The sequence below is a fragment of the Vanessa atalanta genome, chromosome 28, assembly GCF_905147765.1.
Source record: "Vanessa atalanta chromosome 28, ilVanAtal1.2, whole genome shotgun sequence".
Lineage (NCBI taxonomy): Eukaryota > Metazoa > Arthropoda > Insecta > Lepidoptera > Nymphalidae > Vanessa > Vanessa atalanta.
The window spans coordinates 5,981,161-5,998,642 of record NC_061898.1 but is presented as its reverse complement, the minus strand read 5'-3'; the positions used below and the strand labels follow the sequence as shown (position 1 = coordinate 5,998,642).

General features: G+C 36.5%; 3 protein-coding genes across 3 annotated transcripts in view; all 3 read left to right on the top strand.

Moving 5' to 3' along the window:
* The window catches only part of LOC125074565, an 8,493-nt gene extending 7,122 nt beyond the window's left edge, over window positions 1-1,371 (top strand). The window contains exons 2-6 of the mRNA XM_047685891.1: window positions 80-163; window positions 240-367; window positions 507-616; window positions 726-856; window positions 992-1,371. Coding sequence (XP_047541847.1) covers window positions 80-163; window positions 240-367; window positions 507-616; window positions 726-773 — 370 coding nt within the window. The 3' untranslated portion in view covers window positions 774-856; window positions 992-1,371. The remainder of the gene's footprint in view (window positions 1-79; window positions 164-239; window positions 368-506; window positions 617-725; window positions 857-991) is intronic.
* Window positions 982-9,306, top strand: LOC125074564. The gene is made up of 6 exons (XM_047685890.1): window positions 982-1,091; window positions 7,925-8,008; window positions 8,085-8,212; window positions 8,434-8,543; window positions 8,653-8,783; window positions 8,919-9,306. The coding sequence occupies exons 1-5, from the start codon at window positions 982-984 to the stop codon at window positions 8,698-8,700; spliced, it is 480 nt and encodes a 159-aa protein (XP_047541846.1). The 3' UTR covers window positions 8,701-8,783; window positions 8,919-9,306.
* LOC125074563 lies at window positions 8,909-17,482 on the top strand. The gene is made up of 6 exons (XM_047685889.1): window positions 8,909-9,018; window positions 16,101-16,184; window positions 16,261-16,388; window positions 16,610-16,719; window positions 16,829-16,959; window positions 17,095-17,482. The coding sequence occupies exons 1-5, from the start codon at window positions 8,909-8,911 to the stop codon at window positions 16,874-16,876; spliced, it is 480 nt and encodes a 159-aa protein (XP_047541845.1). The 3' UTR covers window positions 16,877-16,959; window positions 17,095-17,482.

Below are 17,482 nucleotides of genomic sequence, written 5' to 3'. Positions count from 1 at the left end.
CAAAAGTAATGACGGCTTGATACATCATTCCAACCAGTTGTATAGTTAAAGGAATCTCCTAAATATATATATTGTTTAGTTTGTGTTATTGCACGCTGCGCGTGCACATCGAGCGCGACGACGCCGCGCCCGACGCGCCCGACGCGCCGCGCGCCGACTACCCGTGAGCCCGCCTTCCGCTCCCTTCTCTTTGCTCGACTACGAGAGACTAACTCTAAAACGATGCGCGTCCGTCGCAGAGGCCTGGACCCGGCGCCCGTGGGCAGCTACCCCGAGGAGCTGCTGGCGGTCGCTCCCGGGGGCTTGCCCTCGTGGGACGACGTCAGGGTGCGGTACGATTACTACAAAAAGAGGGGATACCTGAGAGGTGAGTGTTTATTATTAAGTAGTAAAATATCCTAAAGTGCTAACCGTGACAAATTTTCATTTCATTCTCGTTATCCAATAATAGCTAAATTCCGTGATAATCCGTTGATATTATTAACTTGTTGACTTAAATATTACAGGTCTCACGCTCGGTGATTACGTGAAGTGGGAGGAGTGGTGGTACAAGTACCAGGAGTGGCTGAAGAGAGAGCGCGCCTACGAGCGCTGGGCCGAGGGCGAGGGGGGCACGGTGAGTGTCATTAAGTTCTCGCAACACTGACCCGCGTCCCCGTAACGAGCGGATTATGTATTGAAGTAATTCGCTACAACAACCGATTGAGTCGTTAATGTGGTCGCAGAGCCGCCGCGAGCGTCGCCGGCGCGGCGGGCGCCACCGGCGCAGCTGAGGGCGCGCCGCCCCCGCCGCCGTGCTCTGCGTAGACCTGGCCGCGGGGGCCGCGCACCGCTAGTGCGCGACCCGCCACCCCCGGTACGTACCCCGCGCCCACCCGCTCTACTCACTACTCAACGCTACATCCATAAACACTTTGTAATTCAACTGAAACAATAGATGCTCTAAATTGATCCCGAACGGTATAAAGTATATTCTTGATTATGATTTCAGAAGCACCGCCGACCGTCTCGTCGCCGCCGTACGACACCATCGGTGCGCGTGAATGTTCATTTCGGAAGTGCCGACGAATGAACGACAGTCGCTCGGTGAAGTGATATAGTGTTTCGGGTGTGAACTGACTTTTAAAAGTGAGTCTATATGTATAAACACTTGTAAAACTCGTATTGGTAGGTGATTTCAAACGATTGTATCTTTACATTTATTTTAATTATAAAATGTCTATTTACTGAATTGTATATGTACATAATATAATATTGTAAGGGTCACACACACACGTAAATACGTTACGATGTCGCGTCGTCGGACGTTGCGACATTATAAAATTTCACGTCACGATATCGTTGCGTGTTTGTGGGGTGGCCCTAAATCCAGAGAGTGTTTATTATTGTACGTACTTATCTCACGAACGACCAGTCGTATCGGTACAAATGTATATTAATTGATAATTTGACGTGACGAACATAAACAAATTGACTCAGTCTAAAAGTAATATCCATAACATTGTGTAACTGATACTGTTAACAAATTGTCTATGCCCACGTTAAACTGCACGGAACCATAGCCTACAATTTATTACAAATGAAATGTATAAGATGTGATTGTTTGAAGCCGTTGTTATACCAATCAACAAATACAATACCGGAGGGTATGATTCCCCCGTAGGGGGGAATATATTGTGTATATATCATGAGAACCATTATATGGTTTATAATAAAATTGAATTAGAAAACATTAATCGATTGAAATTTAATAATAATAATAAGTACGCGGCGAAGATTCATCTGTAGATTCATATATATGAGTGTTATTATCGTTTGTTTAGTAAATAATGTGATGCTACGTCACACATAGACATATGTCAATAATGGTTTACAATCAAATCCATTGTCTATGGTCGAATTGGTATTGATTGGAGTGTTATTGTCTTCCTTCGTTATATAGAAAGGTTAATCTGTTGCTATGTTTAGAGTAATGGCTCTTTTTGCTTGAGTATAGTATAATTTACCCAACAATCAAGAAGATAGCTTCTAAATAAGCCATTGTACGGTCCGTAAGTAAAACGAATCTTTGATTTATTAAGTAATCGTTTCATGAACAAAATATAATACGCTTCTTAACAATTCTTCAATAGTTTCGCTTAAAATTTTGATAAATTCCAGATCAGATCGATTCAAATTTCTAGTTTAGGCTCTGAAAGTTAACATATGCATAGATACAGGGTTAAATACATTACCCTCTTTACATAAATAGGTTAATTATAGATTTCATAATAGTGTAACGGTTTCAATAGGTTGTAAATATGTTAAACTGTAAGATACGAACTTATATATAATATAAATTAACAAAACGAAATATATAAAAATTAATTTTTATATAAAGAAACGAGCGAGGCAAATAAATAAGTTTAGCTTTTCAATGAAAACCAATGCCGTGTGTGTGTGTGTCTTGATGTTCGGCTGTATATCCAGAAACGCAGTTGCTTTGGGTATATATTCATTGAGAAGTTATCTATGTATACAGAAGTATATAATTAGATGTTTAAATGTGTATAGACTCTTTACATCTAAGTAAATGTATTTTATGTAATTTAAAATTGAAAGGAGATATATGTTCAGTGAAATGTTTGCAAATATTAATCGTTGTCGAATCGTTACGATAGAATATTCATAAGCATATAAGCAGCCCGTAAATGTGTGGGACATTCATGCTGGGATAAAGACCTCCTCTCCCTTTGAGGAGAAGGTTTGGAGCATATTCCACCACGCTGCTCCAATGCGGGTTGGCGGAATACCCATGTGGCAGAATTTCGTTGAAATTAGACACATGCCGGTTTCCTCACGATGTTTTCCTTCACCGCCGAGCACGAGATGAATTATAAACACAAATTAAGCACATGAAATTTCAGTGGTGCCTGCCTGGGTTTGAACCCGAAATCATCGGTTAAGATGCACGCGTTCTAACCACTGGGCCATCTCGGCTCTCGATAGAATATTCAGCAATTGCAAAATTTCAAGTTAAAAATTATTGTCACAACTCCTTTATAGATCTGTTTAATCTCTCCGGAATATTTTATACCTTATTAGCGCGCTTACATGGATAGACGTCGTGTATGTTTTTTAGTAAATAGTTTGATACGTTATTATTCATCGAATTAATCCTTAGTTATCTGTGCACAGTCAGAAAAAAGACTTTGTCAATCGCACAGATAACTACAGATCGCTTTAAGTCTCGTAATTCAACGTGATTTTTTTTTTTATTTCAATGATGGACAATGGCGCGTCCACATTAAGACGGTTTGTTATCTGCGTGCTCAGTAAACGCAAGCCCTAATGATGAGGACGCGTTAAACTCCAGTGTAGGCGAGCGGAATTTGCAGTCAATGTTAACTGATATTTCTGTACGTTTTAACGATTCGTTTGAGCTTCAATTAATTATATGTAGAGGGAATAGTTTCTTTAATAACAAAAAATTACAAGACATTATCATAAATAAACACAGATATTCGCACCGATTCTGTTGCACTTACGTTTTGTAACAGAATAGACAGTTTCTCTTTAGTTCGGCCGAAACCGAAAGTCATATGAGACTGACCAATCCGTAAATGATTATGGACTATACGTTTTTTTGAATTCCATTGATACTTCCCCCTTTTCTTATTTAATGTCCAGCGAAGCGGCTGAGTAAAATTTCTTATATATATATAATTTTATTTAAATATACTAACAGTAGGGTTTCTGTAAGCACTTAATAGTTTGTAAATAAACCCTTGGCGAAATCTCTTAATGTTATTTATAAATAGATGTAATATTTACTTATAAACTGTTTGTATGTGACGCTGTCCCGATTTGTGATGCAGTTGGTGTTGTTGGCAATATTGTAGTGTTTATATCTCATTCCGAAGTAACTTTATTTGTAAACATTAGCTCTATCACTAGTTAACTCGTTTCCCGATTTATATACACGGATATGGATGATATAAATGTAATGTCTTATCGAGAAGTTCCTCTCAAATGCACCTTATTGAAATTAAACCAAAAATAAACACAACTCAAATAATTATAGATAAAATTCAAACCCAAGTATTTTTGTCATGTGTCACAAAAACAGGTATATTTTGTTGAAATTTAAATGGAATCAAACAGGAAGTAAACTTGTATTAATAAAAAAACATTTTCTAAAATCAGTTTCATGAACAACGGATATTGAAAAAGGATGAATTGGTCTTCTTTATAAGTCGGTTGAAGACATCCGTGCCAGTATAATATCTATGTACTTAATACATCGTGTAAATATACGAAAGCAACAATTTCTTTGATATGGATTATGAGCGGTGGTGACCACTTACTGTCAGGTGGCTGTCCGCCTATCTATCTTAAATAAACAAGTATCAAGAGTTATTAAAATCGAGCAAAATTGTGAGCAGTATGTTAAAAGAGCGAGATAGATTATGATCTAACGGTTTCAATTTTACGATAACATATATAAATACGAATGAGATATAAACAAATGGTATTTTTAAATTTATCGTACAAGTAAATTTACTTTAAACTCTGGAAAGATTATCAATGTCAGTTTAGTGACCGCTGATTGGTCGGTTAAGCGTCATCGGTTGTCGTCGACCAATGACCGTTCAGATGTGTTGTTCTAGGTGTAGGATTAAAGAGGAAATTGCTACTACTATGCTAGTCTTCAAAATTTAATTGAGTTTGTTATCTCAACCGTACCAATCAATCTCTTCGTGTCTCCTCCATCCTAAGTGACATTGGCGAAGTAATCTGTGCCCTGTCGGCACAACTAAAAGCCATTGCACTAAGAATTGAATTGACCGTTCAGATTTAAATTAATTCGATCAGTTTTCACGAATAAAGCGATATAGTTGTAATTTTGTACAAATAGGATATCGAAAAATGTTGCGTGTTAAAAAAATAAGAGGCTGTTTAAATTTCAAACAGTCACTCAGTACTGTTTCGTTGGGGTGAAGGGTGAGTGAGCCAGTGTATCTGTAAAGGAATGCAAATGTCTAAGGGTGGTGGTGACCACTTACCATCAGGTGGTCCGTTAACCATTCCGCATCTTGTACATGCTTAAAATAAATAAATTTAATAATATATGTATAAGGTTTGATGTTAAATTGTACTAATTACCAGTTTGAAACGATTCTCGATGTCTTTTTTTCTTATTTTGTACAAATTACATTGAAATTAGTACGAGGTTGAGATTATATGTAATAAGATTATAATTATTGTAAATAAATAAATGTAAAATATGAATAAATTATAATAATCTAATATGGAATCTTTGGAAATCATATTACTGAGACGAGCCGGGCTCTGATGAAGCTGTACCGAGGCGAGCGCTGCGTCCGAATATTATTTGTGATTTTCAAATGTAATTATTATTTTTCTCACTGTCGCACTCAGAGTAATTAATTTACTTTAATTAAATACCTTAACGACTACATTACAACTTGATACATAATTAAAGTATAGACGAGAATTTTAAATTGTCAGTGAGATTGTGTTAAATTATTATTATAAAGATAGTTTGGTATAGCAGTCGGAGAGAGAGTTGATATTTATCAATGATAAAGATTATTTAAATACGATGAAACTTATTACGTATAGTTATTTAAATGATAATAATTTGTTTCACTGGCAATTTTTAACTTTAAGACGGAATGTAACAGCTATTTTCGCCACTATGGTACGTTAACGTCAAATGTATTATTACTATTAAAAATATTACGCCTAAAAGAAGTGATAACTTAGATAAGGGAAGACAGACAGACTGGCTCCGTAACGCGTTACGTAACGAAGCGGTTTATCCTCCCATAAGAAGTTATCACTTCAAAAGTTAAATGAGCGTTTCGCTTAACTAACTATACTTTACTCAACTTTAAAGGACGTTAATAAACCACTAACGGCCTCTAAGAGGGAACGTAATCGTTAAGCCTCTGAGTGTGACAGTATAACTTAGCACGCTTAAAATAAAATATATATAATTTCAAGCTATCAAATCTGTATCCATGTGTTAGTCACTTCTGATTATATTATTTAGACTATCATAAGTAACGCTTGTTTATAAACTTGTAAGTTAATTTCTACGCGTACAATGAGTGAATTAACTATTTTGCTCGTCTCTTGAGTGTCGCAATAGCGTGTAGTCGTTTTGTAATCTTGATCGCACCGAAGCGGAGTCGCTCGCATCGTAATTACTAATGTTAAGTATTATCATGTAGATGTTCTATTTGAAATAAAATTATTTATAACTGTACTGTGGTTTTAATTTTAATGTGTAGAGACGCTGTCCGTCCCGTTCGTTGGAAGACTTGAGAAAACCGTTTTAGATGACCCAATAATGTTTTAATGACTACGTGTGATTTGTTATGTAATAATTGGTTATCAGTGTCTTGTACTGGTCTGTCTTTTGACGTGCTTTTCACGAAAAGTTTTTACTGTTCAGAGATATTGCTGCAAATACGATGAGTGTCGGCCAGTGGGTGATATTCGAATTAGACCATCATCGTTGCCGTTTTTCACCCCTAGTGAAATGTGAGATTTTGAAGGGCCCTCATAGACTGAGAAATGCGTTTTTTAAATTGTCTAAAATGTGCGCTTGATAGCGTTGGATTTGTTTTATATTATTTATATATAATATTATTTAAGAGTAGCTGTTCCAATTTAACAACTTAGTGGTAATTATTCAACAATGATATAGGTATAAACCGACCTAAAAATCTAGGTATATCTAAAAACATTGCAACATGTAATGCTACTTAGAGCCTACAAGTCATTGTCCGTCGAAACAATAAACACAAATGATTTGCGTACCGATAGAACTTGTAATATTTGAATGAGACCAAAATTATTTAACTAAACCTTATCATACAAGAAGTATGTACAAGAATAAATATTTAACAATTGAGGCGACTTTCAAAAACTGTCAGAAAATCGAACAATAAAAAATACTTAAATTAGAAACTGCTAAATGTCGTTAAAGAACATTAATTCGAATTCAATCCACAGAGACTTATGTGTTATCACAAGAACGTCTACTGGAACCAACATGTCAATAAAACATTATAAAAAAATACGTGATATTTGCACTCGACCCTCTCAACCCAAATCGCCTCACGTAATGAATAATCATTTATATAACTTACGTTTTTAATTACTTCATAAATCGTCTCAAGGACAAAGTAAAACATTTGAAAAGAAAAAGATTACTTAAGTATTTATTTCCTATAATATTCTAAGCTAAACTTGTGAGGGAGTTTAAGCGAGACTCCCTACAAAGTTGAATAAAAAATAATGCCTATTTTATTTCAAGTTTATTGCTCTGATTATTAAAATATAAAACAAGCACTCTAGTTTTTTATATCTACTGAATATGCTGAGCGTTGATTGTAACGACATTGCGTCGCTGACGTTTGCAGTTTTGAGGACACAAAAACATGTTGCATGTCGCAGCAATATTTTTATTTTGTTTATGTTCAAAGGTCTACAAAACAAAATGACAATCAAAAAATACATATGATTACACTTCTCATGATGTATACATGACATGCGTTTAATATTAACTACCAAGCAAATATATATATGTTTAGCGTACAGAAGTGAAATAGATTAAAAAAAGACAAGAATATAAGTTAGTAAAAACAATTTACTAACAAACCAAATAGTTCTAACTTCGAATTTATCTTAACATAAATAAATCACCAATTCATACATATTGAAGTAAATTACTTACTCAGTTGAGCTTACAAATCCAAATAAAACACAAATAACACTTATCATAAATTACAAGTTGCGCCAATATTGACCTTACTGTTCGCGCCTAAAAAGCAAAAGTAATGACGGCTTGATACATCATTCCAACCAGTTGTATAGTTAAAGGAATCTCCTAAATATATATATTGTTTAGTTTGTGTTATTGCACGCTGCGCGTGCACATCGAGCGCGACGACGCCGCGCCCGACGCGCCCGACGCGCCGCGCGCCGACTACCCGTGAGCCCGCCTTCCGCTCCCTTCTCTTTGCTCGACTACGAGAGACTAACTCTAAAACGATGCGCGTCCGTCGCAGAGGCCTGGACCCGGCGCCCGTGGGCAGCTACCCCGAGGAGCTGCTGGCGGTCGCTCCCGGGGGCTTGCCCTCGTGGGACGACGTCAGGGTGCGGTACGATTACTACAAAAAGAGGGGATACCTGAGAGGTGAGTGTTTATTAATAAAGATTTACTTACTTAGTAAAATATCCTAAAGTGCTAACCTCGTAATCCAATAATAGCTAAATTCCGTGCGGACCTGTGCGCAGATAGTACAAAAAAATATTATTGTGTCGGGTCTGCTTTACAATATCTATTGTAAAAACTAACTGTTGAGTTTTACATATAAAAACTTTGATATTATTAACTTGTTGACTTAAATATTACAGGTCTCACGCTCGGTGATTACGTGAAGTGGGAGGAGTGGTGGTACAAGTACCAGGAGTGGCTGAAGAGAGAGCGCGCCTACGAGCGCTGGGCCGAGGGCGAGGGGGGCACGGTGAGTGTCATTAAGTTCTCGCAACACTGACCCGCGTCCCCGTAACGAGCGGATTATGTATTGAAGTAATTCGCTACAACAACCGATTGAGTCGTTAATGTGGTCGCAGAGCCGCCGCGAGCGTCGCCGGCGCGGCGGGCGCCACCGGCGCAGCTGAGGGCGCGCCGCCCCCGCCGCCGTGCTCTGCGTAGACCTGGCCGCGGGGGCCGCGCACCGCTAGTGCGCGACCCGCCACCCCCGGTACGTACCCCGCGCCCACCCGCTCTACTCACTACTCAACGCTACATCCATAAACACTTTGTAATTCAACTGAAACAATAGATGCTCTAAATTGATCCCGAACGGTATAAAGTATATTCTTGATTATGATTTCAGAAGCACCGCCGACCGTCTCGTCGCCGCCGTACGACACCATCGGTGCGCGTGAATGTTCATTTCGGAAGTGCCGACGAATGAACGACAGTCGCTCGGTGAAGTGATATAGTGTTTCGGGTGTGAACTGACTTTTAAAAGTGAGTCTATATGTATAAACACTTGTAAAACTCGTATTGGTAGGTGATTTCAAACGATTGTATCTTTACATTTATTTTAATTATAAAATGTCTATTTACTGAATTGTATATGTACATAATATAATATTGTAAGGGTCACACACACACACACACACGTAGATACGTTACGATGTCGCGTCGTCGGGCGTTGCGACATTATAAAATTTCACGTCACGATATCGTTGCGTGTTTGTGGGGTGGCCCTAAATCCAGAGAGTTTTGATTATTGTACGTACTTATCTCACGAACGACCAGTCGTATCGGTACAAATGTATATTAATTGATAATTTGACGTGACGAACATAAACAAATTGACTCAATCATAAAGTAATATCCATAACATTGTGTAACTGATACTGTTAACAAATTGTCTATGCGCACGTTAAACTGTACGGAACCATAGCCTACAATTTATTACAAATGAAATGTATAAGATGTGATTGTTTGAAGCCGTTGTTATACCAATCAACAAATACAATACCGGAGGGTATGATTCTCCCGTAGGGGGGAATATATTGTGTATATATCATGAGAACCATTATATGGTTTATAATAAAATTTAATTAAAAAACATTAATCGATTGAAATTTAATAATAATAATAAGTACGCGGCGAAGATTAATCTGTAGATTCATATATATGAGTGTTATTATCGTTTGTTTAGTAAATAATGTGATGCTACGTCACACATAGACGTATGTCAATAATGGTTTACAATCAAATCCATTGTCTATGGTCGAATTGGTATTTATTGGAGTGTTATTCTGTCTTCCTTCGTTATATAGAAAGGTTAATCTGTTGCTATGTTTAGAGTAATGTCTCTTTTTGCTTGAGTATAGTATAATTTACCCAACAATAAAGAAGATAGCTTCTAAATAAGCCATTGTACGGTCCGTGAGTAAAACGAATCTTTGATTTATTAAGTAATCGTTTCATGAACAAAATATAATACGCTTCTTAACAATTCTTCAATAGTTTCGCTTAAAATTTTGATAAATTCCAGATCAGATCGATTCAAATTTCTAGTTTAGGCTCTGAAAGTTAACATATGCATAGATACAGGGTTAAATACATTACCCTCTTTACATAAATAGGTTAATTATAGATTTCATAATAGTGTAACGGTTTCAATAGGTTGTAAATATATTAAACTGTAAGATACGAACTTATATATAATATAAATTAACAAAACGAAATATATAAAAATTAATTTTTATATAAAGAAACGAGCGAGGCAAATAAATAAGTTTAGCTTTTCAATGAAAACCAATGCCCTGTGTGTGTGTGTCTTGATGTTCGGCTGTATATCCAGAAACGCAGTTGCTTTGGGTATATATTCATTGAAAAGTTATCTATGTATACAGAAGTATATAATTAGATGTTTAAATGTGTATAGACTCTTTACATCTAAGTAAATGTATTTTATGTAATTTAAAATTGAAAGGAGATATATGTTCAGTGAAATGTTTGCAAATATTAATCGTTGTCGAATCGTTACGATAGAATATTCATAAGCATATAAGCAGCCCGTAAATGTGTGGGACATTCATGCTGGGATAAAGACCTCCTCTCCCTTTGAGGAGAAGGTTTGGAGCATATTCCACCACGCTGCTCCAATGCGGGTTGGCGGAATACCCATGTGGCAGAATTTCGTTGAAATTAGACACATGCCGGTTTCCTCACGATGTTTTCCTTCACCGCCGAGCACGAGATGAATTATAAACACAAATTAAGCACATGAAATTTCAGTGGTGCCTGCCTGGGTTTGAACCCGAAATCATCGGTTAAGATGCACGCGTTCTAACCACTGGGCCATCTCGGCTCTCGATAGAATATTCAGCAATTGCAAAATTTCAAGTTAAAAATTATTGTCACAACTCCTTTATAGATCTGTTTAATCTCTCCGGAATATTTTATACCTTATTAGCGCGCTTACATGGATAGACGTCGTGTATGTTTTTTAGTAAATAGTTTGATACGTTATTATTCATCGAATTAATCCTTAGTTATCTGTGCACAGTCAGAAAAAAGACTTTGTCAATCGCACAGATAACTACAGATCGCTTTAAGTCTCGTAATTCAACGTGATTTTTTTTTTTATTTCAATGATGGACAATGGCGCGTCCACATTAAGACGGTTTGTTATCTGCGTGCTCAGTAAACGCAAGCCCTAATGATGAGGACGCGTTAAACTCCAGTGTAGGCGAGCGGAATTTGCAGTCAATGTTAACTGATATTTCTGTACGTTTTAACGATTCGTTTAAGCTTCAATTAATTATACGTAGAGGGAATAGTTTCTTTAATAACAAAAAATTACAAGACATTATCATAAATAAACACAGATATTCGCACCGATTCTGTTGCACTTACGTTTTGTAACAGAATAGACAGTTTCTCTTTAGTTCGGCCGAAACCGAAAGTCATATGAGACTGACCAATCCGTAAATGATTATGGACTATACGTTTTTTTTTAATTCCATTGATACTTCCCCCTTTTCTTATTTAATGTCCAGCGAAGCGGCTGAGTAAAATTTCTTATATATATATAATTTTATTTAAATATACTAACAATAGGGTTTCTGTAAGTACTTAATAGTTTGTAAATAAACCCTTGGCGAAATCTCTTAATGTTATTTATAAATAGATGTAATATTTACTTATGAACTGTTTGTTAGTAACGCTGTCCCGATTTGTGATGCAGTTGGTGTTGTTGGCAATATTGTAGTGTTTATATCTCATTCTGAAGTAACTTTATTTGTAAACATTAGCTTTGTTACTAGTTAACTCGTTTCCCGATTTATATACACGGATATGGATGATATAAATGTAATGTCTTATCGAGAAGTTCCTCTCAAATGCATCTTTTTGAAATTAAACCAAAAATAAACACACTTCAAATAATTATAGATTAATTCAAACCAAAGTATTTTTGTCACGTTTAATCAAAACAGGTATATTTTGTTGAAATTTAAATGGAACCAAACAGGAAGTAAACTTGTATTAATAAAAAAACATTTTCAAAAATCAGTTTCATGAACAACGGATATTGAAAAAGGATGAATTGGTCTTCTTTATAAATCGGTTAAAGACATCCGTGCCAGTATAATATCTATGTACTTAATACATCATGTAAATATACGAAAGCAACAATTTCTTTGATATAGTTTATGAGCGGTGGTGACCACTTACTGTCAGGTGTCTGTCCGCCTATCTGTCTTTAATAAACAAGTATCGATAGTTATTAAAATCGTTTTTCGTAACTATTGTGTAAGATGCTATATCCTCTCGAGTTGGGTGTTTTATATACCGTAAATCTTTGTTTATATATAACACTGTAGAATTGTAAATACCGTTAGATTGTTATCTATCTCGCGAGATTGTGAACTTCCGAAATATCGTGAACGGTGATTTAACTCAAAATAAAACGTCAAAAATTTCGAGGCTTATGATATTTCGGTTAGGTTAGGTTAGTTTTTATGATTTAACTGAAATTACGAAACATAATACGTTAAATTGTGAGCAGTATGTTAAAAGAGCGAGATAGAATATAATCTAACGGTTTCAATTTTACGGTGACATATATAAGTGCGAATGAGATATAAACAAATGGTATTTTTAAATTTATCGTACAAGTAAATTTACTTTAAACTCTGGAAAGATTATCAATGTCAGTTTAGTGACCGCTGATTGGTCGGTTAAGCGTCATCGGTTGTCGTCGACCAATGACCGTTCAGATGTGTTGTTCTAGGTGTAGGATTAACAAGGAAATTGCTACTACTATGCTAGTCTTCAAAATTTAATTGAGTTCGTTATCTCAACCGTACCGATCAATCTCTTTCGTGTCTCCTCCATCCTCATCATTGGCGAAGTAATCTTTGCCCTGTCGGCACAACTAAAAGCCATTAAACTAAGAATTGAATTGACCGTTCAGATTTAAATTAATTCGATCAGTTTTCACGAATAAAGCGATATAGTTGTAATTTTGTACAAATAGGATATCGAAAAATGTTGCGTGTTAAAAAAATAAGAGGCTGTTTAAATTTCAAACAGTCACTCAGTACTGTTTTGTTGGGGTGAAGGGTGAGTGAGCCAGTGTAACTGTAAAGGAATGCAAATGTCTAATGGTGGTGGTGACCACTTACCATCAGGTGGTCCGTTAACCATTCCGCATCTTGTACATGCTTAAAATAAATAAATTTAATAATATATGTATAAGGTTTGTTGTTAAATTGTACTTTACCAGTTTGAAACGATTCTCGATGTCTTTTTTTCTTATTTTGTACAAATTACATTGAAATTAGTACGAGGTTGAGATTATATGTAATAAGATTATAATTATTGTAAATAAATAAATGTAAAATATGAATATATTATAATAATCTAATATGGAATCTTTGGAAATCATAGTACTGAGACGAGCCGGGCTCTGATGAAGCTGTACCGAGGCGAGCGCTGCGTCCGAATATTATTTGTGATTTTCAAATGTAATTATTATTTTTCTCACTGTCGCACTCAGAGTAATTAATTTACTTTAATTAAATACCTTAACGACTACATTACAACTTGATACATAATTAAAGTATAGACGAGAATTTTAAATTGTCAGTGAGATTGTGTTAAATTATTATTTTAAAGATAGTTTGGTATAGCAGTCGGAGAGAGAGTTGATATTTATCAATGATAAAGCTTATTTAAATACGATGAAACTTATTACGTATAGTTATTTAAATGATAATAATTTGTTTCACTGGCAATTTTTAACTTTAAGACGGAATGTAACAGCTATTTCGCCTCTATGGTACATTAACGTCAAATGTATTATTATTATTAAAAATATTATGCCTAAAAGAAATGATAACTTAGATAAGGGAAGGCAGACAGACAGAAAGACAGAAGCGGTTTATCCTCCCATAACAAGTTACCACTTCAAAAGTTAAATGACAGTTTTGCTTAACTTTAACTATATTTAACTCAAACTTTAAAGGACGTTAATAAACCACTAACGGCCTCTAAGAGGGAACGTAATCGTTAAGCCTCTGAGTGTGACAGTATAACTTAGCACGCTTAAAATAAAATATATATAATTTCAAGCTATCAAATCTGTATCCATGTGTTAGTCACTTCTGATTATATTATTTAGACTATCATAAGTAACGCTTGTTTATAAACTTGTAAGTTAATTTCTACGCGTACAATGAGTGAATTAACTATTTTGCTCGTCTCTTGAGTGTCGCAATAGCGTGTAGTCGTTTTGTAATCTTGATCGCACCGAAGCGGAGTCGCTCGCATCGTAATTACTAATGTTAAGTATTATCATGTAGATGTTCTATTTGAAATAAAATTATTTATAACTGTACTGTGGTTTTAATTTTAATGTGTAGAGACGCTGTCCGTCCCGTTCGTTGGAAGACTTGAGAAAACCGTTTTAGATGACCCAATAATGTTTTAATGACTACGTGTGATTTGTTATGTAATAATTGGTTATCAGTGTCTTGTACTGGTCTGTCTTTTGACGTGCTTTTCACGAAAAGTTTTTACTGTTCAGAGATATTGCTGCAAATGCGATGAGTGTCGGCCAGTGGGTGATATTCGAATTAGACCATCATCGTTGCCGTTTTTCACCCCTAGTGAAATGTGAGATTTTGAAGGGCCCTCATAGACTGAGAAATGCGTTTTTTAAATTGTCTAAAATGTGCGCTTGATAGCGTTGGATTTGTTTTATATTATTTATATATAATATTATTTAAGAGTAGCTGTTCCAATTTAACAACTTAGTGGTAATTATTCAACAATGATATAGGTATAAACCGACCTAAAAATCTAGGTATATCTAAAAACATTGCAACATGTAATGCTACTTAGAGCCTACAAGTCATTGTCCGTCGAAACAATAAACACAAATGATTTGCGTACCGATAGAACTTGTAATATTTGAATGAGACCAAAATTATTTAACTAAACCTTATCATACAAGAAGTATGTACAAGAATAAATATTTAACAATTGAGGCGACTTTCAAAAACTGTCAGAAAATCGAACAATAAAAAATACTTAAATTAGAAACTGCTAAATGTCGTTAAAGAACATTAATTCGAATTCAATCCACAGAGACTTATGTGTTATCACAAGAACGTCTACTGGAACCAACATGTCAATAAAACATTATAAAAAAATACGTGATATTTGCACTCGACCCTCTCAACCCAAATCGCCTCACGTAATGAATAATCATTTATATAACTTACGTTTTTAATTACTTCATAAATCGTCTCAAGGACAAAGTAAAACATTTGAAAAGAAAAAGATTACTTAAGTATTTATTTCCTATAATATTCTAAGCTAAACTTGTGAGGGAGTTTAAGCGAGACTCCCTACAAAGTTGAATAAAAAATAATGCCTATTTTATTTCAAGTTTATTGCTCTGATTATTAAAATATAAAACAAGCACTCTAGTTTTTTATATCTACTGAATGTGCTGAGCGTTGATTGTAACGACATTGCGTCGCTGACGTTTGCAGTTTTGAGGACACAAAAACATGTTGCATGTCGCAGCAATATTTTTATTTTGTTTATGTTCAAAGGTCTACAAAACAAAATGACAATCAAAAAATACATATGATTACACTTCTCATGATGTATACATGACATGCGTTTAATATTAACTACCAAGCAAATATATATATGTTTAGCGTACAGAAGTGAAATAGATTAAAAAAAGACAAGAATATAAGTTAGTAAAAACAATTTACTAACAAACCAAATAGTTCTAACTTCGAATTTATCTTAACATAAATAAATCACCAATTCATACATATTGAAGTAAATTACTTACTCAGTTGAGCTTACAAATCCAAATAAAACACAAATAACACTTATCATAAATTACAAGTTGCGCCAATATTGACCTTACTGTTCGCGCCTAAAAAGCAAAAGTAATGACGGCTTGATACATCATTCCAACCAGTTGTATAGTTAAAGGAATCTCCTAAATATATATATTGTTTAGTTTGTGTTATTGCACGCTGCGCGTGCACATCGAGCGCGACGACGCCGCGCCCGACGCGCCCGACGCGCCGCGCGCCGACTACCCGTGAGCCCGCCTTCCGCTCCCTTCTCTTTGCTCGACTACGAGAGACTAACTCTAAAACGATGCGCGTCCGTCGCAGAGGCCTGGACCCGGCGCCCGTGGGCAGCTACCCCGAGGAGCTGCTGGCGGTCGCTCCCGGGGGCTTGCCCTCGTGGGACGACGTCAGGGTGCGGTACGATTACTACAAAAAGAGGGGATACCTGAGAGGTGAGTGTTTATTAATAAAGATTTACTTACTTAGTAAAATATCCTAAAGTGCTAACCTCGTAATCCAATAATAGCTAAATTCCGTGCGGACCTGTGCGCAGATAGTACAAAAAAATATTATTGTGTCGGGTCTGCTTTACAATATCTATTGTAAAAACTAACTGTTGAGTTTTACATATAAAAACTTTGATATTATTAACTTGTTGACTTAAATATTACAGGTCTCACGCTCGGTGATTACGTGAAGTGGGAGGAGTGGTGGTACAAGTACCAGGAGTGGCTGAAGAGAGAGCGCGCCTACGAGCGCTGGGCCGAGGGCGAGGGGGGCACGGTGAGTGTCATTAAGTTCTCGCAACACTGACCCGCGTCCCCGTAACGAGCGGATTATGTATTGAAGTAATTCGCTACAACAACCGATTGAGTCGTTAATGTGGTCGCAGAGCCGCCGCGAGCGTCGCCGGCGCGGCGGGCGCCACCGGCGCAGCTGAGGGCGCGCCGCCCCCGCCGCCGTGCTCTGCGTAGACCTGGCCGCGGGGGCCGCGCACCGCTAGTGCGCGACCCGCCACCCCCGGTACGTACCCCGCGCCCACCCGCTCTACTCACTACTCAACGCTACATCCATAAACACTTTGTAATTCAACTGAAACAATAGATGCTCTAAATTGATCCCGAACGGTATAAAGTATATTCTTGATTATGATTTCAGAAGCACCGCCGACCGTCTCGTCGCCGCCGTACGACACCATCGGTGCGCGTGAATGTTCATTTCGGAAGTGCCGACGAATGAACGACAGTCGCTCGGTGAAGTGATATAGTGTTTCGGGTGTGAACTGACTTTTAAAAGTGAGTCTATATGTATAAACACTTGTAAAACTCGTATTGGTAGGTGATTTCAAACGATTGTATCTTTACATTTATTTTAATTATAAAATGTCTATTTACTGAATTGTATATGTACATAATATAATATTGTAAGGGTCACACACACACACACACACGTAGATACGTTACGATGTCGCGTCGTCGGGCGTTGCGACATTATAAAATTTCACGTCACGATATCGTTGCGTGTTTGTGGGGTGGCCCTAAATCCA

Coding starts and splice junctions, on each gene's coding strand:
- LOC125074564 (XM_047685890.1), top strand. CDS start 982: ATGATTTCAGAAGCACCGCCGACCGTCTCGTCGCCGCCGTACGACACC. Junction 1,092..7,924: donor AACGACAGTCGCTCGGTGAA/GTGATATAGTGT, acceptor TATATTGTTTAG/TTTGTGTTATTGCACGCTGC. Junction 8,009..8,084: donor GCGCCGCGCGCCGACTACCC/GTGAGCCCGCCT, acceptor CGTCCGTCGCAG/AGGCCTGGACCCGGCGCCCG.
- LOC125074563 (XM_047685889.1), top strand. CDS start 8,909: ATGATTTCAGAAGCACCGCCGACCGTCTCGTCGCCGCCGTACGACACC. Junction 9,019..16,100: donor AACGACAGTCGCTCGGTGAA/GTGATATAGTGT, acceptor TATATTGTTTAG/TTTGTGTTATTGCACGCTGC. Junction 16,389..16,609: donor AAAGAGGGGATACCTGAGAG/GTGAGTGTTTAT, acceptor TAAATATTACAG/GTCTCACGCTCGGTGATTAC.